Source organism: Mus musculus, chromosome 8 (assembly GCF_000001635.26).
Source record: "Mus musculus strain C57BL/6J chromosome 8, GRCm38.p6 C57BL/6J".
Classification (NCBI taxonomy): Eukaryota; Metazoa; Chordata; class Mammalia; order Rodentia; family Muridae; genus Mus; species Mus musculus.
Genome location: NC_000074.6, coordinates 79,332,673 through 79,357,374, shown reverse-complemented (window position 1 = coordinate 79,357,374; position 24,702 = coordinate 79,332,673). Strand labels below are relative to the sequence as shown.

The 24,702-nt window shown below is 45.2% G+C and overlaps 1 protein-coding gene across 2 annotated transcripts in view; it reads left to right on the top strand.

Annotated features, from left to right (window-relative positions):
• Window positions 1–18,980, top strand: part of Smad1 (SMAD family member 1) — a 61,034-nt gene extending 42,054 nt beyond the window's left edge. The window contains exons 3-7 of one of the 2 annotated variants that reach the window (NM_008539.4): window positions 906–1,163; window positions 3,929–4,045; window positions 7,563–7,784; window positions 13,465–13,721; window positions 17,583–18,980. In NM_008539.4, the coding sequence (NP_032565.2) occupies window positions 906–1,163; window positions 3,929–4,045; window positions 7,563–7,784; window positions 13,465–13,721; window positions 17,583–17,726 (998 nt within the window). In that variant the 3' untranslated portion in view covers window positions 17,727–18,980. The remainder of the gene's footprint in view (window positions 1–905; window positions 1,164–3,928; window positions 4,046–7,562; window positions 7,785–13,464; window positions 13,722–17,582) is intronic. The other variant, XM_006530746.4, reaches the window with a different exon arrangement.
• The last annotated feature ends 5,722 nt before the right edge of the window (window positions 18,981–24,702 follow it).

Here is a 24,702-nt window from a genome sequence, read left to right as displayed (position 1 = left end):
ACCACGCTGATCTCCACCATCTTAGTTTCTTAACCTGAAGCTTTCAGGAGAGACCACTCTTTTTTTCTTGTGTTTATGTACCTACCTCTTAGCAAAGTGTGACTGTGCCATCTGGGTCCTCCTTGACCCTGTTTTGTGGATAACTGGCCATCTCCCTTGGCCTTTGGGTGTTCCATGCCCACTGTGTTTATTTCTTCAACCTTCTTCATTCTGCTGCTTTTTATTTTAAAAGGAGCTAATGGGTCAATTAAAATACTTAGCTGGTAAGTAATATTCAATATCATTTCAATAACTCAGATGTCAGCAGACTGTCAGGTAAGAAGACCATCACAGGCAATATATAAATACATAAACAGGGTAGCCCAGGCTGGACTCCAGCCTGAGGTCCTGTGGCCTTTAACCTCCTTCCTGAGTACTGGGATTGTGGGTGTGTGCCACTGTGCTGTGTGCCTTTGCGCGATATGTGTATGGAGGTGTGCACACGCCACAGACCAACTTTGTGGAATCTCTTCCATCCTCCCTTTACCTGAGTTCCAGGGATCAAACTCAGGTCACCCAGCTGTGTGACAAGCCCCTTTACCGATGAAGCCATCCGGCTAGCCCGTGATGTATATTGTTATCTGTGCTTTAGGTTTTGTGTGAATAGGAAGATTTAAAGTGGAATAAAGCAACATGTTTTATTCTAAAACTGTGTTCTGAGCCTTCCCTGGGTCAACAGGCCAGGGGCGCTGCTCTCTGGCTGGAGTCCTGTGATTGGGACTGAAGAGTCACTTTCCCTCTGGTCAGTACTGTGGAATTGACAGTTGAGGTTCTGGTCATTTGCCCTCACTTACTGTGAGGTCGTTAACAGTTTTCACCGTTCTTATTTGTCTCTCTCGCTCTCTCTCTTTTCTTCCTGCTTCCAGTTCTCCCGCCGGTGCTGGTTCCGAGGCACAGCGAGTACAATCCTCAGCACAGCCTTCTGGCTCAGTTCCGCAACCTGGGACAAAATGAGCCTCACATGCCACTGAACGCCACGTTCCCAGACTCTTTCCAGCAGCCCAACAGCCACCCGTTCCCCCACTCCCCCAACAGCAGCTACCCCAACTCTCCTGGCGGCAGCAGCAGCACCTACCCTCACTCCCCAACCAGCTCAGACCCGGGCAGCCCTTTTCAGATGCCAGGTAAGAGGGCGTGTCCAGAGATTGGGGATGGGGTGTTTGGGGAGGTGGATGGGCGTGGCCTGCAGGGAGGCAGTCTGATCCCTGAGCAAGCACCCCCCCCTCCAGCCCGTGCTTCAGAACAACATTGTAGAGAGAGGAGTCTCACAGCCCAGACAAGGGACGGCCTGTTTGATTCCTGCTGCATTTGCCCCTTGTTTTCAAACGTTTTGAAACAGCTGCATCCTTCTGGGAGTGGCATGGTTGTTCCAGCCTCTGCTCTCCATAAAAGAAAGAGCGAAAACCACACAGTGCCGGTCTGAGAAGCGGCTCCGGACATCGAAGAGCCCTTGCTGTCAATGCAGACTTGGAAGAGCTGTTTTCTGAGGGGCCCCAACTCCCATTTAATTAGATTCATTTAACCAGTGATGTAATCCCAACAAGCCTGTACTTTTAACAAGGGATTGTAACAGACATGCTGGAGACCATCTGCTGTTTAACTTAGCAGAGACAGAACCAGCTATTTTCCTGTTGTAGTCATAATGGATGCTGTAATAGTTATCAAAATACGTGATTAATTAGAACGGTCTAGTTTTCAAATTGCAGGTTAGTAAACAAGCATGTCAAATATTAGTGCCAGAGTACTTGCCAGTCAACAGCAAAAGGATCGTATAAGCAGAAGACGATCTTGGATCTGGGTATTTTGTGAGGGAAGATGACTGGGCAGGCAGGCAGGCTTATGGAACCACTTAAAGTGCTTTAGGTTAAATTGGAGTTCAGCATCCATGAACCTGAAAACCTTCGGAAATTGAAGGGTGGTCCACACTTTTTGCTGCTGCTTTTTTTTCTTTTTTAATAATTACTCTTATTTTTCAACCTGTTAATTTTGCATTATGTCTTTCTGTTTGGGATGGAGATGGAAGAGAGAGTATTTTAATAACGGGACGAACAACACTCGATGGTTTCCTATCTACCCATTCCCCGGCAAGCCTGTAGAGTCAGATGGATGGGTTGGTGGTGGCAGGGTTCATTTCAGAGGACTTGAGCAGGGGCAACTCCGGGCGAGCCCCAGTGAAGAGAATCAGAGACTATTGCTAGAATTCACTCTTGTCCGTGGCTGCCAGGGTTCAAAGCACCACTGAGAAGAGCAAAGAGACCGGGCACGCTCTAGCGGAGATAGAGCAAAGAGAAAGGGTGCGCACTAGCGGAGATAGAGCAAAGAGAAAGGGTGCGCACTAGCGGAGACACCCGAACACGATCAGTAAAGACCTGGCCACTTGGAGCCCTGTTGGTGTAAACTCATCGGCTCTGTTGAGAACAGCCTCCTGGTTTTGTTCCTGGCTTGAGCAAAGTAGACTTAACTTAGAGCTGCAGCAAGAAGCTGGAGTGTGGAGAGGGCAGACTGCGAAGTGCAGGAAAGTACCTGGAGCCTGCCTGGCTCTCTGCTCCTTAGCAGCTAGGCTAAGATTCTGCCAGGGTCAGGGGTGGCGGCAACTGCCAGGGAGCCCTGAAGGAGCAGAGTTTGTTATTTGGGGTCCACAGTTGCCCCTAAGTATCTACCCAAGCATTTATGAACCCCTAAGGTAAAATTCCATTCTCAAGGCTCTGCCGTACATGCTGGGTGGGCTGACAGGCCAATGAGGAACTGGTTTTCTGAGTCCTGTAAGAAAATACCAGTCTTGCATTAATGTGTGTGGTTTCAGTAATCTCATTACTTACTAGAAACTGTTCAGAGAAGATCTATGTAAATTCTAAAGCAGAAGACAGCTGAGCTAAACTGATTTCTTTCCTACTATTCTGTTATTGGGGATTTTTAGGCTAGACATTGCTTAAATGGTTATGGTGAAGGTAGTCCTAAGAGATTGCTTAACGTCATGGGAAACCAAAGTCTCAATTAGTAGGCCGTAACAAACCCAGACAGTAAATTCCTGCCCAGATGTTTAATGTCAGAGGCCTGGGAAGAAATTTCCCCTTACTAAGTCTTGTCAGGCAGTTTGGTTACAGCAGTGAAACCAAACTAGTCTGCTGCATGAGAGTGTGCACACGTGTTCTTCTCAGTGGATTTCGAGGGGCCATGATCCTGCAGAGTCATGGGGGCTCCGGGAGCCCACTTACGGCTTATTTTTCTTTTCACTGAGATGTCACTGGGAACAAAGTTTGGGGCTGTGATCGTTTTCTGAAACTGTACCTTAAGTCCAATGTCTTTAGCCATCTCATCCTTTGTGGAGGGGTAAGGGGTTGTGGGTGAGGCAGGGTCTGATGTAGCCAAGGCTAGCCTTGACTTCTTCTTCATCCTGCCTCTGCTTTCCACCTGCCAGGACTGCAGGCATACACCACCACATAAGCCTGCTCGTTAAAAGGGCTGATTCAGCTTGAGTGCTTAATACTCAGGGAAGCAGGGACAAGCAGAGCCCTGGGGCTCACTGGTCGAGCAGTCTAGCCTGCCTGAAGAGTTTCAGGCCAGGGAGAGTCCTTGCTTCTCTCCCCCCCCCATAATCCCCCCAAAAGGTGAGAAGCTGGTTAGATGGCTCAGTGGGTAAAGACACTTACTGCTATTGTGAAAACCTGAATTTAGTCCCTGGAACCTACATGTTGGAGAGACCTAACTCCCCAAGTTATGCTCTGATCCCCCCATGTTCTTCTCCCCCCCACAATAATTAAATCCAAAGTTATCTTCTGACCTCCTACATACATGTACACACACATGCATCTGCGTACACAAAGACTCTCAACACAGAACAGAATATATGCCTGACACATGTATTTTCTTTTTCTTTAAAACTTTGTAGCTGACACACCCCCACCTGCTTACCTGCCTCCTGAAGACCCCATGGCCCAGGATGGCTCTCAGCCCATGGACACGAACATGATGGCGCCTCCACTGCCCGCTGAAATCAGCAGAGGAGGTAAAGTCGGTTGCTGCTTCTCCCTCTTAGAGTTTATTGTCTGCAGTCCAAGGGTTACTTTCAGTCATACAGACCTTCCAAAAGTAGCTGTTTATGAAACATACAAAAAGCAGTTGTTGTTGTTGTTGTTGTTGTTGTTGTTGTTGTTGTTAACCTAAGGGAAAGAATTCTCTAGTACCCAGCCCTTTGCTTAAACTCTGTCACAGTCTCATAAGAGACCTCAGATTCAATACATATTGAATGTATTTTCAATAGCTTACCAAATGGCCTTAAGCATCCTCCTGCCATTTTGTACTAGAAAGTTAAGTGAGGCTAAGTCTCAGCATTGGTGATTAGAAAACCAAGCTGTTGGCAAACTCTGAAGATAACCAAGCAGGCTGTTCATCCATCGGTGCTGAATATTAAGCCGACATTTATTATTTATTTTAAAAATGAGCAAGTGTATCTATCTCATTAGCATGCTAATTTGCTTTTACCTTTTGTAAATGGTTACATAATGTAAACAAAGAACCATTTAGAAATATATTTATACGTGATTTAGTATCAATAAATACGTGATTTGTATAGCTGTTTCATGTACCTGCATACATATGAGGTTATTGGAGAGCTCTTGGGCATGAAGAGCTAGAGGGGACAATGGCGAGGCCTGTGTTACATAACATAGTCCTTTATTTAGATGGCCGTGTGTTCAGGTCTTCAGTAATTAATAACTTGGGATCGGTGCTGTAAGAATTGTCTTTTTAAGGGCCAAGGGGAAACAGGCCATCCACAGGACTGCAAAGCAGACTTCCCACGGGTGATCCCACTGAAATCCATACAGCTGGGTTTCCAAACGGTTGTCTTTGTGTTAGAGTAGACACACACACACACATATACACACACAATGCGTGCGCTGGCACCTCGTCTATTTTATAGCTCTTATCCATCACTGGAACAATGGTGCGTTTTCCCGTTCTGCACTCATGCCTCACTTTGTTACCAGAAGAATTTACAGGATGAGAATGTATCCCTCTCCCCTCAAAGAATTTACAATTGAACTGAAATTCACCTTCCCTCCTTGGGGAGGGGCCTGGTCGTCACCACCAGCTCCATTTCAGCCCAGTAATGAGCTGGCGGATGGCCCCACACACTTCTCAGGACCACAGTGGCATGTTGAGTGGGAGCAGAGAAAAGCAGATGCTAGAATCCCTGAATCCCGCCCCAGACACCAGGCACACTACCGCATGCCAAGAGGTGCCATGCTGCCCTGGCAAGGTCTCCCATCCGCTCAGTAACTTCTGGGAGGGGCCTCCGGCAAGCACTCAGCCCAGGGGTGAAGCAAGTTGAAAGTAAAAGCCACGTGACTGCTGACTAGGTTTTATTTTGTTCCTAACCCCACTTTCAGTGAAACGAGAGGTGCCTTGGCCTGAGTCAGAGTTGCTGATGTTTTTTCAAGACTTAACTATTATGCTGTCCGTATGGTAGTGTGAGGGCAACAGCATGCCCTGTTCATATGTGTTCAGACCCACAGACTAACCAAGAACAAGCCCTGACACCAGCTCTGGATTCGGGACGATGATGTGTCCATGTAGGCTCCTGAATTATACTGAGTACACCAATCTGATGGCAGATCTCTGTGATGGGAGGATGTACGGAAAGTCTCTGTGCCAACTTTGCAGTGACCCAAAACGTTGGCTCCAAAAATAAATACCCTTTATAAAACCCTTAGCTGTACAGTTAAGTAAATTGGAACATACATGAATCAGTGATTGTGTTTTGAAGTTTCCTTTATAGGTGCTCTGTGTTTTATGGGTCTTGGTCATCGTTAGATGTTGGGAGTCAACAAGCGAAGAGTGTGAGAGAGGAGCCTCTATCTGACCCAGTTTTGGAATTTTTATTTGGGGAGCAAGATACCCTGTGTGGACCCTGTATCTGTACTGATGAGATTAGCTCTAATACCCCAAATAGAGACCATACTTTTAAGATTTTTTTTCCTTTTAAACAGCTTTTAAAATGTTCCCTGTTAGAGCCAATTTAAAATCTCCTTGTATAGTCAAAGGAAAAAAATGATGGCTTTTTTCCTGTTGTCACCTATGGTGGTTTTCCCAGAGCAAGGGTCAGCAAACTACAGCCTGCAGACAGATCAGCCCTCTGTCTGTTTTTATAAATAAAGCTTTATTAGAACACAGCTGTGCCCATTTGTTACATATTATCAATGGCTGTTTTCGTGTGATACAAAGGCATAATGGAATAGTTGTGCTAAAGACCATATGCCCCACAAAATCTTTCTGGCCTTTTATAGGAAAAAAATGTGTCTGAGTCTAAACTAGATGAATAGCATTTCTAACAGCACTAAGAGCTGATAAAAGGCTTGTGTGACTGTGGCCACAGCCGCCTTTGAGGTTTGGCACTTGTGAATCACTAAAGCTTTGCTTGAAGAACAGTGGAGTAACAGGGGGGAACTGTTTAGAAAACAAGCGAAATAGTTTATTTTCAGCTAAGCCACTTAAGTATAAAATGTAACTGAAGAAGAACATGGAAGCCCTTCTTTTTTTTCTTTTTTTTTTTTTTTTACCATGTCTGCTGAATTTTCTTTGCATTTCTTCCCCTTTGTCATGAGGCCCCATGAGGTTGAGATCAGTAATTACGTTGGCAATAGTGTGGTTTGTATGCCTGGGGTCTCAAAGGCGGGTTAAAGGAGGTTTGCTGCAGAAAGGATTCATCTCCCAACCTTTTGGTTGAAAGCATTTAGAAGTGTTTTCTGTTTGGAGATTCGTCAGGCTTAAGAGATCGGACTTAACAAGCTGCATCCTGTCGGTGAAGCTGGGTAGTTTCCATTGTTGGCCCATTCTGGGAAGCGAGAGACAAAACACACCTGCTCGGCATGACTTAGAGCAAATAGAAGGAAGTTAGCATGGAGTCTGGATGAGAGAGATATGATTCACTGAGGGAGAATGGCCAGCTGGCAAGATTTCTTCCTGAGCTAGAATCACAGCAGAACTGCAGCCCTGGCCATCACTGGCTCCTGTGGAGCCAGGCAGCCTCTCCAGGATAGGCAGAAGTTGGTTTTGGTGCTTTGGGAAAGCAGAGGCTTACCAAGGCTCTCCCAAAGCAGCTCCCTCCCACACCAGCCCTGCTGGCACACCTCCAGGCCCCTCTTGTTCCTGAGCCACTTGGTTTTTCATTGGTCACTTGTATTTCTCGTAGGTGGTGTGCCCACAAGAGTGATTCCTATTATTCCTGTATGTTAATGAGCAAGTAATAGATCGTTAGTATTCAGCAGACGCTGCTGCTGGGCTTGCTTAGCTGGTATTTTGGTTTTCTGCTAATCATTGGAGAAGATTGTTCCCCAATTAAAGGAGAATGCACCTTTAATAAGAAGTACTTCAGCTCTCAAAAAATGATACATGCGATCATTGTAGTCGCCCTTGCATGTCTTCTCTGTGTGGTGCCCAGCCAGGTTTACAGTGCGGTTTCAGTTTGGGGATGCTCCAGGCGCAAACCTTGAGCAACACAACCTCTTCTTCCCTTCTTACAGATGTTCAGGCAGTTGCTTACGAGGAACCAAAACACTGGTGCTCTATTGTGTACTATGAGCTCAACAACCGTGTGGGTGAAGCGTTCCACGCCTCGTCCACCAGCGTGCTGGTGGATGGTTTCACAGATCCGTCCAACAATAAGAACCGCTTCTGCCTTGGCTTGCTCTCCAACGTTAACCGGAATTCCACTATTGAAAACACCAGGCGACATATTGGGAAAGGTGAGCTTTCCCTTTTCTCTGCTTGCAAACGTTCGTCTCTTATTCCTCTAGAAGTGACTCAGTCATTCCTGTGGCAAATGCCAGTGAATGTTCAGACACTGCTATTTGAAGACATTTTCCAATTCATATTATTGAAGACTGTGCTAATTGATGATCTTAGTGGTTTTTTCAACTCTGATAATGTTGTTAGGAATTAGTGCATAGTGTGGCTTGCTACTGTGGGCAGTACTCTGATGTTTTTGTTATAAAAATATCTTATTAAGAATTTTTACATTTATTGCCTATGTGTGCATGCGCCTGTGTGCATGTGTACGTGTGTGCTCGAGGGTCTTGATCAGAGGACAGTCAGGGAGTCGGTTCTCTCCTTCCATCCTGTGGCCATCAGAAATCAAACTCAAGTCATCAGCTTGGTGGCAAGCACTCTCCCCATTGAGCCACGTCGCCATCCCACCTGTCTTTCTTAATAGACTTAATTATTTATTAGTGGTAAATTAGAACAGTTCTGTAACGTTTACATGCATTTACTATATGATTAAGCAAATGGCTAAACGTGTAGGTAGGTGCTCAGCTCAGCTTTGCCTGCGAAGTAAGGAGCATGCAGTCATGAAGGAGTGTGGCATCCCTTGGAAGTGTCGGTATAAAATCATAAATTAATGACATGGTGTGTGTTTATATGCTGTTGTGCATGTCTATATGTGAGCCTGTCTATATGTGACCCTCTGAACATGCAGGTAGTTTTTCTACCCTGTGTACCGAAAGGGCAAAGAAGCAAAGATACAAAGTATTGACAAGCACATGCCTAGGGTCCATATCATTGCTGCTAATATCTGTCCCCACTGAGGGAGATGGTGGCTGCCTCCAAAGCTGGGACGAGGCAAGCCCGGAGGATCTCCTGTGAGAGAATGGGAAGGAAGGATTCAGAAAGCCACAGCCACGGGTGCCTCTTGGCATTCAACTCCCACCTCACAGCTCAGTAACCAGAATCTATCTGTCCTTTGGTCTCCATGGTGGGTGTGTTCTGAGACCCGAGAGGCTCAGTTCCCACACATAAAACAGTGTAGCAGTAACTTACCACACTTCACCTTTCAAGTGTCCTTCTGAGAACCATACCTACTGCAGAGTTCATGTCATGTAAACAGTATCACTGCTGAGTGAATCGTGAGGAGACAAAGCCTGCACATGTTAGGGTTGGTGCTATCTGAAAACATCGTTTTTGATCTGCGAGTAGTTGAAACTGGATTCCAGATCCACAGATAATGAGGAGCAACTATAATTAACTGCAGTAGTGGATCTTACGATACTGCTGGGTGTGGTGGTGGTGAGCCTAACTCCTGTAATACCAGCACTTAGGAGGTGTGAAGCAGAAAATCAGGAATCCCAAGCCAAGTCTACACAGTGAGATTCTGTCCAATAAGCAAATTCTAATTGATACAGCCATAGGAATCATTAGTAGAGAAATGACTTAATTGGAAAGTCCAGTCGCTAAATGACCAGTGAGTGCTAGAATACAAAAGTCATTGTTTTTGCAACCATTGAGTAAGGACCACGGAAGAGTCATTGGTGTGGGGCTGGTGAGGCAGCTCAGTGGGTGGGTGAGGGGGCTGGCTGCCTAGCCTGAAGGACCTTAGCTTAGTCCCCAGGACTGCCCGGCGGGAGAAACTCAGCTCCCGTGCTTTGCCCTCTGACCCCACCACCATGCTAGCCCGTGCTTCACACGTGCATACATCATTTCTGCAGACCAAACAAGGAAGTGAATGTTATAAAACAGCCGTCAATATATGCCAAATATGAAGAGAAGTTTTATGACAGAGCATTTGCATATTTTAAAATATTTCTCTAAAAGCTATTTTAGTTGCAAGGCAGAGTAAAAATAAATTTATACAGTGGATAAATCTGCATAGCCAGTAAATTGTTTGATTGATCCCCCATCGGGGCATCACCAGTGAGAGGCAGACAAGGAGCATGTGCTAGGGAATTAGAGGCAGGCAGATCTCCAGGAGTTGCAGGCCAGCCAGGAGACAGTGGGACCCTGTCTTTAAATAAATAAATGAAGTAAAAAAAAAAAATAAAAGAATCAACATCTGTAGAAATAGATCAAATAAAAAAGGAGGATATTTTAATAAGGCATAAGAGGCATTTAAGGAAGTGTTCTAAGATTATTCTTAGAGGAAACCAAACAGATGGGATTAGGTAGACATCTTAATATGATCAAAGGAGGGGAAAATGGAAATGACAGCTTAAGGTGAACATAGGCTCACAGCTCACATGGGTGCTTTCCTATGCCTGTAAACACAGGGTACATTTAGAATATACACCTATCAATACATTCAAAATGGAGGAGTGTTTGTTTTGCTAAATTTTATGGGGACTTTGACCCCCAAAGTAGGAAAAACCCACATCGTAGAATTTCCTCTTTAAGACATTACAAGGGACTGGGTGTGGTGGAGCACGCCTTTAATCCCAGTACTCAGGAGGTGGAAGCAGAGGCAGGCGGATCTCTGAGTTTGAGGGCAGCCTGGTCTACAAAGTGAGTCCAAGATATCTATGGTTATAGAAAGGAAACCCTGTCATAACCACCCCCTCAAAAAAAAAAAAAAAGATTAGGAGTAACATAAGGGTACTGGGGCTGCACTTCCTGAAATCACCCCAGATGCCAGAGTAGTGGACTCAGTGTAGAATTTCAGATGGTGGAAGAAGCCGGGGTCATCATGACAGATAAGCCGAGGACTCACATCCTGACCCTCAAGCAGCAGCAGACGCCATGCCAACATCGATGCAGGTGGCATGTTGATACAGTCTTCTTGGGACATGTCCCACTAGAAATGGACATGAGGTGTTCCCCTCCCCCTGGACAGCTCAGGGGTAGCCTTCATGTCCATCCCTGTCACTCTGTTTACCTGGAAGCTTGTACTGCCACTTCCCCTGACCTGGTGTGTTATTGCTTTTATGTTGCTGTGTTGAAACCATAACCAAGGCAACGAGAGAACAGAGTTCACGTGAGCTTACGGTTCCAGAGAGACGAGCCCAGCACTGCAGGAAGGCCAGCGCGGCGGCACGAGCATGGTGCTTAGAGCAGAAGCAGGTGGCTCACAACTTGAACGGCAAGCACAAAACATAGAGACCGTGAACTAGAAGTGGTCTAAGCCTTTAAACTCCCAAAGCTCACCTCTACTGACACTTCCTTCCAGGGCTAAGAGAGACAGAAAATAATTGCATATACAGGCAACCTTTGGTCCTTAAAGGGTTGGCTGAATATTGTATACCAATTTCAAGCAGATAGTAATTCTTTCTGTAGGATTTGTGACTTAAAATGTGATACCAAGATTACTTGGAAAGGTTAATAAGAATAGTTAAAAGTTATAATGGACGGACAAGTAAAGAAAAAATTCTGACATTAGGGCTAGTAAATATTACAAGTAAATCAATCAGATTTGCTGTAGAGAAAACAGCAAAGTACATGAAACTCATACTGTATTGCACATGAGAGCTGATGTTAGGTGTTGGCATCAGGTCAGCAGCATTCGCTACTGGTCCTGCATGTCACACCACATGTCACACCACACGTGGGAATGAGTTACTGGGTGTCCGTAACAAGGCAAACAATTCAAAAGGCTCTGTGAAAACACATTCGATCCAAAAGGTCGTTTGCCTCAATAAAAGTCATAAAAATTCAGCTAAACTTCTCTAGGTTAAAACATATGTCACTATCTATCATCTGTCTGTCTATACACACACACACACACACACACACACACACACACACACACATACACATAAAATGAATAACATTGAAGGACAAAGGAGTAAGAGGAAAATACAAGATAAGTCATTTCTATCTGGCCCTAAATATAGAACTCATAAAAAAATAAAATAAAAATAAAAACCCTACAACCGCAGCAGAATAGACAGGTGAGCAGTAAAGACGGGGAGTCCACAGGAGACACACAAATGGCCACTAAGCTATGAGTGCATGGCCAGCCCCACATGCAAATTATAATGATTGTATTATTTTTCAGCTGCAAGCATTTTGCTCACTGATGAGGGTCAGATGAACGAAGCACCCGCACAGTGCTGTTGTGGGTGTAAATCGACACAAGAATTCTGGAATTCATGCAATTCTAGGGTTTTCGATCTAGCCCTTTAACTTCCAGGAATCTCTTATAGATACCCGTAACAATTGGTCCAGTGACATTTGTCATGACTGCAATAAAAGAAAATAGTTGTCAGCAGTGCACTTTGGGAGAGCACTTGGATAACAGGACAGTTGGGCAGAGGTTTAAAAGTTTGCTCAGCACAGGATCCCCAATGAAGGAGCTAGAGAAAGGACCCAAGGAGCTGAAGGGGTTTACAGCTCCATAGGAGGAACAACAATATGAACTAACCAGTACCCTCAGAGCTCCTAGGGACTAAACCACCAACCAGAGAGCACACATGGTGGGACTCATGGCTCTAGCTGCATATGTAGCAGAGGATGGCCTAGCTGGTCATCAACGGGAGGAGAGGCCCTTGGTCCTGTGAAGGTTCTATGCCCCAGTGTGGGGGAATGCCAGGGCCAGGAAGTGGGAGTGGGTCGGTAGGTGAGCAGGGGGAGGGGATAAGGGGAGGAGATTTCCAGAGGGAGACCAGGAAAGGGGATGACATTTGAAATGTAAATAAAGAAAATAACTAATAAAAAATTGATTCCAAAAAAAAAATTAAAAAAAAAAAAGTTTGCCTGAGCAAGTGACTAAAGTGACTGGGTTTACTGATGGCAAAGCCAGCAGTGTGTGCACGCTAACAAGCAGGTTTTTCTGTCACCGAAACATTGTTAATATTTTCCACATCTTTATATTTTCATACACTGCCTTAATTTTCTAAGATGAAAAGTCACTATCTTTATTATCAGGATAAAGGGTTTTTTTTTTCCTTTAAAATTGTTTTCTAGCCCTATGTCTCTGTAGAAACGGCACATGGTGTTTCCTCGGACAGTCACCGTAGCGCAGTGCCACAGGCATGGAGTGGTCTGCAGCCACACCACGTGCCTCTTTGCTGGGTGCTTGTTCCCCCTGGGGAGGTTTTGAGGGCTTTCCTCCTCCCCATTTTTAATTATTTCCCGTGGGAAGGGTCACGTGGCATTGGGAGAACAGCTTTGCAGGACTGGCTCTCCCACCTTCACCAGGAGAGGATCCAGGCCTCTGCCCGCTCTCCTAGGTGGGGTGTTGCCTAGACTCCTGGCGTTCTAAGCTGGGAGATGTTTTCAGGTATTATTTGTAGTAGTTATTTTGGTAAGCTTTTATTTCTCACAGGCCCCCTCCCTCAATTTTCTACCCTGGGTTTTGTTCCTCCATGTTTATTGATCATCCCTTCCATCTCTCTGAAGTTTTCTGAACAATTTAGCCCTGGCATAAATGCAGGAGAGTTTAAAGGCACAGGATGCCCCAGTAAACTCTAGGTTTTACTGCATTCTATTTTTAGAGCACAGATATACTTTTAACCATAGCCAAGTGGGACATTAAATACTCAGTGAAATGAAAGTTTTATACTTTATTATTTTTGAGAGACTTTGTTATTTCCTGAACAGACTGGCTGACACAAGGGTAACATAGTTACCGGCGTGTTTTGTCAGAGTAGCGCGGCCTAACTCTGCCCCAGGCACCTCTCAGCCAGATAATAACTGACTGCCATGGCTGTGTCCCCGCAGGAGTCCACCTTTATTACGTTGGAGGAGAGGTGTATGCGGAATGCCTCAGTGACAGCAGCATCTTCGTGCAGAGCCGGAACTGCAACTACCACCACGGCTTTCACCCCACCACCGTCTGCAAGATCCCCAGCGGGTGCAGCTTGAAAATCTTCAACAACCAAGAGTTTGCTCAGCTACTGGCGCAGTCTGTGAACCACGGGTTCGAGACCGTGTATGAACTCACCAAAATGTGCACTATTCGGATGAGCTTCGTGAAGGTGAGCAGTGCCCACCCGTCTCATTCGGGCTGAATGCCCCCCTCCCCCAACACACACACATACTTCCCCCATACACATATGCTCACACAACACACACATGCCTTCTCACAACATGTAAATCTGTGCCTTCTTGGTGTATATATACCTATCAGCAGGCTACTGTTGTTGTTGTTGTTGTTGTTGTTGTTTTCCAAATTTCTAACAAGAGTATCACTGTCCAAAAAGTTATTCTGGAACATAGCAATGTAATCTTTCCCTCCCACCGTGTGGATCCCAAGGATAGACTGAGGCTTGGTAATGCTGAGGCTTGGTGGTAGGTACCTTTACCCACCTGAGCCATCTTGCGGGCCCTGGTCAATCTTCTGTACTTTTGAGAGAGGGTCTAACGTAGCCCAGGTAGCTGGGCTGATGCTGAGGAGGAGTTTAAAGTCCTGATCTGTCAGCTCTGCACCTGGAGTGGCTAGGTAGGATTCTAGGCTGTGTGCTACCATTGCCCTGCCGTAAGGTCTGTGCTCTACGAGGCCAGCGCTCCACCCACTGTGCTGTGTCCCCAGCCCCATAGCTGCTATAGTGTCTTTAACAGGTAGCTTAAATCTGTGGTCATGCTATGAGACAGCTGAATAAATGTCTTTGTTCCTCTCGTTCTTTGCTTTCAGCACGGTATGCACAGGAGACTTGGTGCCTAGTGACTGTAGTTCTGTAGTCAGTTATGATCTTTTAGGGCCTGTGCTCTTTTAGGTGCCTTCTGGCAGGCAGTTTGATTCCTGGGACCCACGTGGTAGAAACAGCTCCCTCAGCTGTTCTCTGTCCTCCCCATGTGCACACACAGGGCGGGGGGTGGGGGGAGTAAATAGATGTAGCAATTTACGCTGGAAATTATTTTCAGTTGGTCAGGTTTCTTTGTTTTGTTCTTACATATTTCTAGTAAATCATGCATTTTATGTGTAATTGAAAAGTTAGCAAGGCCCTGGCCCTCAGCTCCAAAAGTATCTGTAATATCAAAGAAAGGAGAAGATCGGCGTCATTGCTCTTAACAGATATCTCTGTCCACTTCTGCCATTGAGAATGAAAGTTTTTGAAGATGCCGATGAAATGTTAAAAACCAATGTGCATCTGATGGCAGCACACTCTAGCAACTGGCTCGTCTCTGAAGTCTCCAAGATAAGTCTTTATCCCACTTCACCGTGAGGAAGAGTGCTAATTACAGACTTGGACCAGGCAGTCGTCTTTCCTGTGCCGTCTTCAGAAGCTCCGTGGCTTGTTGCAGGGCCTGTTTAGTGGTTTGTTCATCACTGGGCGATTCCAGAGCCTTGCTTTGCTCGGCCTCCCCCAGATCAAAGGCATCCTGCCCCCTCCTTAGCTGAATGTGGCACCTCCTTAATATTAAAAACTAGTGCCCCTTAAAGAAACTGGCCTGTATACTATGTGCAAATGTGACCAAGGAGCCAGTCCTTGTTCACTGTTCACAAGTGCCACTTAATTTTTGACTTAGCATTTTGGTTCAGGTGATTTACCACCTACTTCACAACGTGGATTTCGTTTGGGGGAGAGGACTCTCGAGAGTGGGGGTGTTTGAACTGTGGTCGAGGCACAGGGGCTGTTCTCAGATCTCCTTCTCATGGTCTGTAAAATGGGACTGGCTCTCACTGGGGCTTTGGTAATTATGCCTGAAGTCCCTGATGGACTGTGATTATTGAATTCTTGAAGAAGTTTTGGCTCCAGTAAGCTGTCTCCTTGGCATTTGTTTCCTACTGATTACACAACTAACAGTTAAATGTTACTTTTGTACATTTAAAAAATTTTGCACTAAGGTATTTAAAGTTTTTTGTTTTGTTTTGTTTTTACTTTTATTAGTGCATGTATGTGTGAGCGCAATGTGTGTGTGCTGCTGGAGGTCAGAGGAGGGGGTCAGATCTCTTGGAGCAGAAGTGAGATGTAGATTGTTGTGAGCAGTCGTGGATGCCTGGAACCAAACTCAGGTCCTCTCTTAACGGTTAAGACCTCTCTTCAGCCCAAAGCTGCAGATTCAAAATTTATTGACTTTTTTCTTTCTGCAAATACTTTATCATTATTCTAAAAAGAAAATACAAAGAGGGGAAAAGACACATCTGAAGCCTCTGCCTCCAGGATGCATGCGGCTTCCTGTGGCTTTATTAGGGACGGGACATGAAAGGATGTAATGCTTACAAGAATGGCATCTGTGCAAGATAGCGTGGATGTGGCTGGGAGTGTGGGATGGACAGATCCTATCTACTAAAAAGCTGGCAATGGGCTAGAGATGGCTTTTACAGAAGGTCAGAATCCTGTTCTCATCGGCCACATCCCACAGCTCATAATTGCTTGTATCGGAGACCTGGATGCCTCAGATAGGCGTTCGTAGATAAATCCACACTCAAACGGTGTCCTGCAACAGCAATGCGACTCACAGGGACTGAGCAGGAGTTGCTAGGCTTGCGTAGTAAGTAAGCGCCTTTGTCCAAGAATTCACCTCTAGCAGTGTTTTCTTCTTGAAATGGGTGTTGGGGTGCAGGTCCTTGCGATTGCATGGCAAGCCCTCTGCAGGCTGAACCATCTCCTTAACCCATATGTGTGTGTGTGTGTGTGTGTGTGTGTGTGTGTGTGTGTGTGTGTATGTGTGTGTGTGTGTGTGTTTCAGACAGGGTTTTACTCTGTAACCCAGCTGGCCTGAAACTCACTATTCTGTCCCAGCTGGCTACAAACTTATGCCAATCCTCAGGCCTTACCTCCCATGTGCTGGAATTACAAGTGTGGGCCACCATGCCTGGTTCCCCTCTGTCCATCTTTGTGGCAGAGGGAATAAAACCCAGGGTCTCTCATATGCTAAGCAGTACATGCCACCACTGAGCCCTGTTAGAGCAGTCGCTTGCTACATTCTCCCCTTACCACTGAATACAGACAGTAGAGGTCGTGTCAGACAGACTAATATTCTGTTTCTTCCCCACTCTGGAAGATTAAATTCTTCTACCTGTCAACCACACAGATCTCTTGATCTTTCAGTCTCAAGTGAAAGTGGAGGGAGGATAGTTATGTACCCCAAAGTTCTTCCCAACACCTAGTCATTGTCTTGAAGTGTCAGGCTCCATCATTCATCTGGTCAGGAAGGTGGCTTGCTACATGGTATCAGAATGATCAATTAGGACAATAGTATTCAGTAGAGGTCACCATGAAAGCCAGGAGTGAACGGCTGTCCTATAATCCTAGCACTAGTGAGAGGCTGCGGTAGGAGGATTGCAAATGACTTCAAAGTCAGTCTGGGCTACACTGAGTTTGAAGCTAACATGGGTGACTCAATGAGACCCTATCTTAAAAATTTTAAAAAGTAAAATGGTGTTGGTGTGAACAAGAGCACAAACTTGTGATTGACCCTTGTTTGCAAAGAGTTATGGCTGCTAGGGTCTGGTACATACCTCTTTCTAGCAATTTTAAGAAATATATCTGAGCAAGAACTTTTAAGACAAAGTTGGGTGTGTGCACTCCACCTGTGTTGTGTGTGTCCCTGGGTTTGAACATTCAGCAGCTACAGTTATATGCAGGTCTGTCTCTTTAGACAATGAGTTCCTTGAAGACAAAGGGCTGGCTGACATCCTGCTGGGACTAAAGAAGTGTGCCACCCACCATACCTGACAAAATGGGTCATCTGGGGGGTCCTAGGATGGACTTGAGTATTCAATATATATCCCAACATTTACCGACTACATATGTATGCATTTGTGGTGTGCTGTTCTTGTCAGATGTTACCATGAGTCCAAGCAGGCTTCTACAAACCGATCATCTGACCTTTGTACCGAATCACTGAGACTAAGGAGCTAACTGATCCCCAGTGTGCTTTCTTTTGCCTAGGGTTGGGGAGCCGAATACCACCGGCAGGATGTTACCAGCACCCCCTGCTGGATTGAGATCCATCTGCATGGCCCTCTCCAGTGGCTGGATAAGGTTCTGACCCAGATGGGCTCACCCCACAATCCTATTTCATCCGTGTCTTAAAAGACCTGTGGCTTCCGTCTCTTGCAAACTATCGAGCCTTGCATGTACTTGAAGGATGGACAAGTCAGACAGGATGGAGACCTGACGAAGGAGCCACGATAATACTTGACCTCTGTGACCAACTATTGGATTGAGAAACTGACAAGCCTTGGTTGATAGCAAGAACCCTTTCAGTTTACATTGTGACATTCTGTTGTAAAAATCAACTAAAATGCTGACTTTCAGCAGGACTTTTGTGTATAGTTAAAAAAAAAAGAGATGGCCAAGCCAGGGACAAATTATCTATTAGGAAAAAAGAAAAAAATGATTGTAATCAATCCTTTTGTGTGGGGTGTTGGCAGAAGGTTGGCGCTGATAGTCTTTCTGAAGTGGGCTTTCATCAGGCTCAGAGCCCACGTTGAATCATCTTCTCATGGGTTTTCTTAATATTTTAAAACTACTTGTTTAGAAATGAATGGGTTTTTTGTTTGTTTTTAAAGTACAGGTTAATCGTTATGACATGCATAGTAATCTTTCTGAAACTGTATGCTGGCTGTATTACTGTCAGAATGATGGCAGGCATATGCTCTTTGCTAAATATGTATATACAGAATATTTGGAGGTTATGAATAGTCTAAATGGCTAGTGGGTTTACAGAGTATCTGAGGGGCGGGGTCGGGAAGAAAACGACGGCTGCAAATGTAGACTATACCGTAAAGCTCAGCTTGCTGCCTTAAACAGACAAGCTGGTGTCTGAATTTGCTGTGTTTCAGTTTTTGTAGAGTTTTATCTGACTTCTTTTCTTCTGTCTTATCCGCTCCACGGCACAGTTAAGCAGCTGGTTAATTCCTCTAACTGTGAGAGCAGATGAGTAATTCCTTCTGTTCGCAAATCAACTGGCTTCGTGTTTCAGTACCCAGTATATGAAAAGCTTGAATTGAATGAGCAGTTTTTATGGAGTTTACAGTACAGACATAGGCTTTGATTTCCAAATAAATTGTTTGCCAAACCTGGTAACTCTGTTCATTATTCGCAGGATTAAAGATCTCTCTATTGGAATCCATTTCAAAGGTTGTTTTTTTTGTTTTTGTTTTTGTTTTTTGTTTTATTTTGATTTGTTTTTTTTTGTACTATTTGGTTTCTTTTCTTCTGTTAATTTTTTTATTCTCCTTTGCTCTTATACAGCGAGTACTTTTATTCCAACACTAGCAGGGTTTTTCTCTACTGGAAATTTTTAAATAAAACCTGTCATTATTGCTTACTTTGATTAAAAAATGTGTCATTTTTTTTCTTTGCATGTTAAAATTTTAGATCAGTAAGATATGGTGCTCTTCTGAGTGCTCTCTGCCTGATACAAAAGCTAAATTACTGAAATGAAGACGTGAACCTGAACTGCTAAGAGAGCTGAGTGATTTGGAATTGGAAGAGTAAGGGTACATAAAACTGGAAACATTAAGGGAAAAACTAAGTGTGTAAACTTAAAACCAGTTTCTTGAAGGCAGGTGGGATATGTACCATGGTGTGCCTGTGCAGGTCAGAGGGTAGCTTGGTCTGTCCTCCCATGGTGTGGGTTTCCGAGATTAAAGTGAGGTCTCCAGGATTGACAGGCAACACCGTTACCCACTGAGGCATCTTACCAGCCCACCGATAGATAATGTCAGGAACTGCAGCAGCACGCTTAGGTAACCAGAAGAGAAGATTTGGGAGTTAACAGTGCACACAAGGGCAGCCATGGGAGAATGCAGCCAAGATGGCTAGAAACTGAGGCTGCACAAGAGAAAATGGTGACCTTGGTGCAGTTTTCCTGGGATAGGGCTGGTCATTCCTCTTATCCCTGACTGCACTGGAACTCGCTCTGTGGACCAGGCTGATCGGAGATTTGCCTGCCTCTGCCTCCCAAGTGCATGTGCCAACCACTGCTCAGCTCCACCAAGGGGATTTTTAAAAATTTATTAAAAACAAAAAACAATTTGAGGTCAAAGTTTCTAGCCACATAAATGTCACTGTTTCTCCTTATATTCTTTCCTAGACTTGGTTCACAACCCCAAAATTTCAGAATCTACTGCCTCCCACCATTGGGAGAATGTCTTATTCCCCTGAAACTACAAAATGCAACCCTAAACAGTGGCCAGGCCCAGATTTCTTTCTCTTACTGTTGCCCCCAAGACTATCTATCACTAGCAAGCAGAGAAAGCCTGGGCCAGGAGACCTAGACTGTGACAGTCCTGTCCATCTTTGCTAGACCTCTCCATTTATATTCCATTTATCACCACAGAGTTAGACTGGGAATCATTCAGCTAAGGTAAGAATGCCTTAGAAATGTGTCAAAATACAAGCACCACCTTTCTTGAATCTTTTGCCGTCTGTACCTTTCATCAGCCTATGAGGCAGCCTGCCTGTCATTCCAGCCTGAGAAGACAGAGATGGGGAGTCCCCAGAGCAAATTGGCTGTGGAGACTAGCCATATCTGTGAACTCTAGAATTGATTGAGAGACCGTGCCTCAAAAGAATAAGGTGGAAGAAGGATGGAGGGTTATTCCTGAAGTCAACCTTGGACTCCACCTGCATGTGCACACACTCACATGCAAATTTGTGCATCAAAACCAAACCATGACAATGGCCAATGGGAATGAGTAGAGTTACCATTAAATTATACCGTGGTGTATAACTGGAAGTTGTCTAAAAATAAAGAGTTCAGATAAAATTTACTGTTAAGTTATATCATACTGTGACATATAACTGGAAATTGTCTGAAAATAGAGCTCAGGGCAAGAGTTCTCAAAAGCAGGTGGATAGCTGCCTTTGCCTTCCTTGAGTTCCCTTGTTGGCGGCTGGACAGTTAGTGAGTTGGATATTAGGTGAGTTGAGTATTACACTGTTAGTGCCTTGAAGGTGTGCTGGATAAAACAGGAAGAGCATCCGGTCTGTCCCTGGGTGCGTGTGTACCTGTGGTGCATAAAAAATGCCCAGTGTGGATAAGGGCAATTTCATGGAATTCTAGTAAAATCTTTTTTTTTAATTTTTTATTAGGTATTTAGCTCATTTACATTTCCAATGCTATACCAAAAGTCCCCCATACCCACCCACCCCCACTCCCCTACCCACCCACTCCCCCTTTTGGCCCTGGCGTTCCCCTGTACTGGGGCATATAAATTTTGCGTGTCCAATGGGCCTCTCTTTCCAGTGATGGCCGACTAGGCCATCTTTTGATACATATGCAGCTAGAGTCAAGAGCTCCGGGGTACTGGTTAGTTCATAATGTTGTTCCACCTATAGGGTTGCAGATCCCTTTAGCTCCTTGGGTACTTTCTCTAGCTCCTCTAGTAAAATCTTAATGAAAAACGTTCTCACTGGCCATAGAAGATTAATGAGTATGTCTTTGGGAAATATTTTGTGAAAAGGAATGAGAAAAATCAAAGCAACTGTTTGTCTAAATAATGAGAAAGCCAATGAAGTTCAGTAAGATGGCAAAGGTGATGTGGACTGTTTGCTGAGAATCAGTAGCCGGGATGATTAGAAGTGGAGAGCCCTGCACCACCACCCCTCTGTCATTTGACAGAGCTTGAACTAGGAAATGTCTTAAGTTCCTTGCACATGGTACCTCGTCTGTAAAACGGAGACAGGAAAGCTAGGCTCATTGGGTCATCATGAGAATGAGCCTGCACAAAGCCCTTAGAACTCCTCAGTAAATTACTAAGTCTCCTTAAGCCCGGCTGGGAAAGGCTTGCATTCAGCTGGTGTTTGGGGGAAGACTCCTGCCTTTAAGAGAATGAAGAGAAAGCCTGCTTCCAGTCTAAAGGGAGGAGGCTAGTTTATGAATGCCTGGGTCTTTGTGCTCTGGTCCCCATACCAGGGGCTTTCCCACAGCATTTCTCTCTTCCTCACAAGAACATACCACTCAGTTCCCAACTCTTGTCTTATTATCTTTTGCTGAAATAAATGATTAAGATGATAGCTGGTGTATAAAGAGAATCAGTTTGTTTTTGACTCAGTGGTCCATGACTTTGACCAGGAAGGTCCATTGCTTTCAAACCTCTGTAAGGGACAGAGATGAGCTGCTGTCATCACAGGAGCATGGGACAGAAATGAACTACTCACCTTTTGACTGAGCAACAGGGCGATGTGGGATTGGTGTCTCCCACTTGGCCCCTTGGAAAGCATGCCTGCAGACATCCTAGACCTACCTCTTTAAAAAGACTTCACCATCTCCTGATAGCACATTTCTGCAAGCCAAGCCTTTAACACAATAGACCACTAAGTGGCTGTTCTGAAATGCTGTCCCCTGAGCATAGCAGTCATTACCACCTTAAGCAGAACAGTCACAGCTACCTGCAAGAATCCCTCAAAGTGTGATGTTAAGTTCCCATAGGAAGTGAAGAGTTCTCAGACCGCTCCTGAGATTCTAGCCACTCCCTGCCCCTCCCTCCCAGCTGTAGGTAAGTTTGCCCAAGCTCCACGTTGTCCTGGTTGCTGCTTGAGTAGGTGTAGAGTGTGGAAGGCTAAGTGAAGAAGAGAGACCCCATCTAGGCAGCCATAGGGAGGCCATGTACACTGGGGTGAAGCTTCAGTGATGTGGTTATTTTTCTGGTAACCTGTGCTCATCCAAGTATTCTCTTACCATGGCCCTGTAAATAAGCACAGTGAACTGGCTGCCTCACCAGACTAAATGTGAGTAGCCTCATTGCTTCTGTCTAGTGTTGAGTCTCTATCTGAAATAAGGAGACGTATGTGCCCATTACCTCCCCAGGAAAGGTTCACACCACAGTGATATTTAAGATGAGAACAATTCATCATTTTAAAAAACATAAATAAACCACTCCAGAAGCTAGCTATCTTGTCCAAAGTTTCCTAGTATAAACATAAACTTACTACAAAATGAGAGAGAAAAGAAGAAGAGGAGGAGGAGGAGGAAGAGGAGAAGGTGAGGAAGTAGAAGTAGAAAAAGGAAAAGAAATTGTGTTGACTTTGTTGAAGAGAGATGGATGGGTAGGAGCTCTACAGAGGAGGTGACATTTAAGTTTGAACCTTGAAAGCTGGAAAACATTTAGATAATTGTAACGTTTCTAGGTGTCACCCTAGAAAGGTCAGATCATAGTTACCTGTGAGTGATGCCGACTATTTGTTTTGACCTCTGAGCTGACACTCCAGTCTGCATAGGTGATGACTCTGAGCTGTCTGTGTGCTCTGTAGAGATTATCCCTGCAAAAGACTACTGAGGGAATGCATGCACACAAGGCAGACAACAGAAAGTGCGAGTGGGAGGTCCACATGCATTTGGAAGCATCAAAGTGTAGGCCAGTTAGACAGGAGCCACACCATTAATAATCTTGGGTACAGTATACTAAGGAATGGGATTTTTTTTCCTCCTATGATTATAGCCCCTTGATTTATGAGATCACTTGAGGATCAAACACACATGCAAGATGCAACTCTAGTGAAGGATACAGAAAGGAATAGAGAAGAAACAGAGCAGGCTTCCATAGCAAGGTTTCCTTTTCAGAAGGGTCAACACAGGACAGAGAAGGGTGTGGCCTCAGAATAGGCTTATACTTAGGAATTACGAAGCTGTAGCTAACCGATGAGTTTGGGGAGTACTTAGCTTCGTTTCCTGTTGTGATAAGACGCACTGACAAAATAATGGGAGAAAGCAGTCCTAAGAATCCTTCAAGGTGAGGAAGGCAAGGCAGGAGCTTGTAGCAGCTGGTCACACTGCATCCACAATAAAGAACAGAGTGGTGTGTGCAATGTGTGTGCGTTTATCCAGTCTAGGAGTCCTGTCAGGGAATGAAGCCACCCACAGTGGGTATGTCTTCCCATCTCAATGAATACAATCAAATGTGATGGTTTGAATAGGAATGGTCCCCATAGACTTATATGTTTGAATGCATGGGCCACAAGGAATGGCGCTATTAGGAGGTGTGGCCTTGCTAGAGTAGGTATGGACAGTTTTGTAGGAGGAAATGTGTCACTGAGGGCTTTGAAGTCTCAGATGCTCAAGCCATGTTCAGTGTGGAATTCACTTCCTGCTGCCTGCCTTCCAGATGTAGAACTCTTAGCTCCTCCAGCACCATGTCTGCCTGCATGCTGCCATGCTTCCTGTCATGACAATAATGGACTGAACCTCTGAAACTGTAAGCCAGCTACAATGAAATGTTTTCCTTTATAAGAGTTGCCTTGGTCATGGTGCCTCTTCACAACAATGAAACCATTCCCATCTCCCAGGCAATTCTAGGTTTTGTGACATTGACAATTAACTTAGAATGGGGACAGGGCAGCTGTGGTACATAAAGCCAACATGTGACATGTGGGACTGTGATAAGCAGCCTATTTTGGTTGAATGAGGCTTTCTCTGGTGACCCAGTAGAAAACTCTACAAGGGACAGAAAAGAGAGCCACGTTCCCAGAGTCAGGTGCCTGACACCACAGAGCCTCCAACTCCATGATTCTGTGACTATCAGTCACACAGACAATGCCCCAAGCTTCTGGCATTCTGGCTAGATTCCACCCCCAGAGTTATCTGACTATAGCCAGGTATGCTCCTCCCCACAGTTACCTGATAGCCCAGCCAACTATAAAAGGAGCTGTTTGGCCCCTCCTTGCTCTCTTTAAGCTCTCACCTTTCTTACTCTTCTCTCTAGCCTTCCTTCTCTCTCTCCCTTGCCCCCTCTCTCCACATGTCCATGGCCTGCCTCTCTCTTTCTACCTTCTCTCTCTCTACCTTTCTACAATAAAGCTCTAAAATCATAGACTGTCTCTGCTCATCAAGGCCCGTCATGCTTGAACGGTGGGTTAGGCTTTCCTCTAAGGCGCCTCATCTAGCCTCCTGCTGGAAGGCCTTCCTGTGTTCCCGCCACAGACCAGACCAAGGACTCTCACTCATGTGAGAACCATCCAGCACTCCCCTCTCCTGCCCTCTCCTCCCTTTGCCCCAGGGCTGACTGAGCTGCCATTCTGTTCTCAGCTCTTAAGTGGTATCCAGCGTGGGATGACGGAGGCT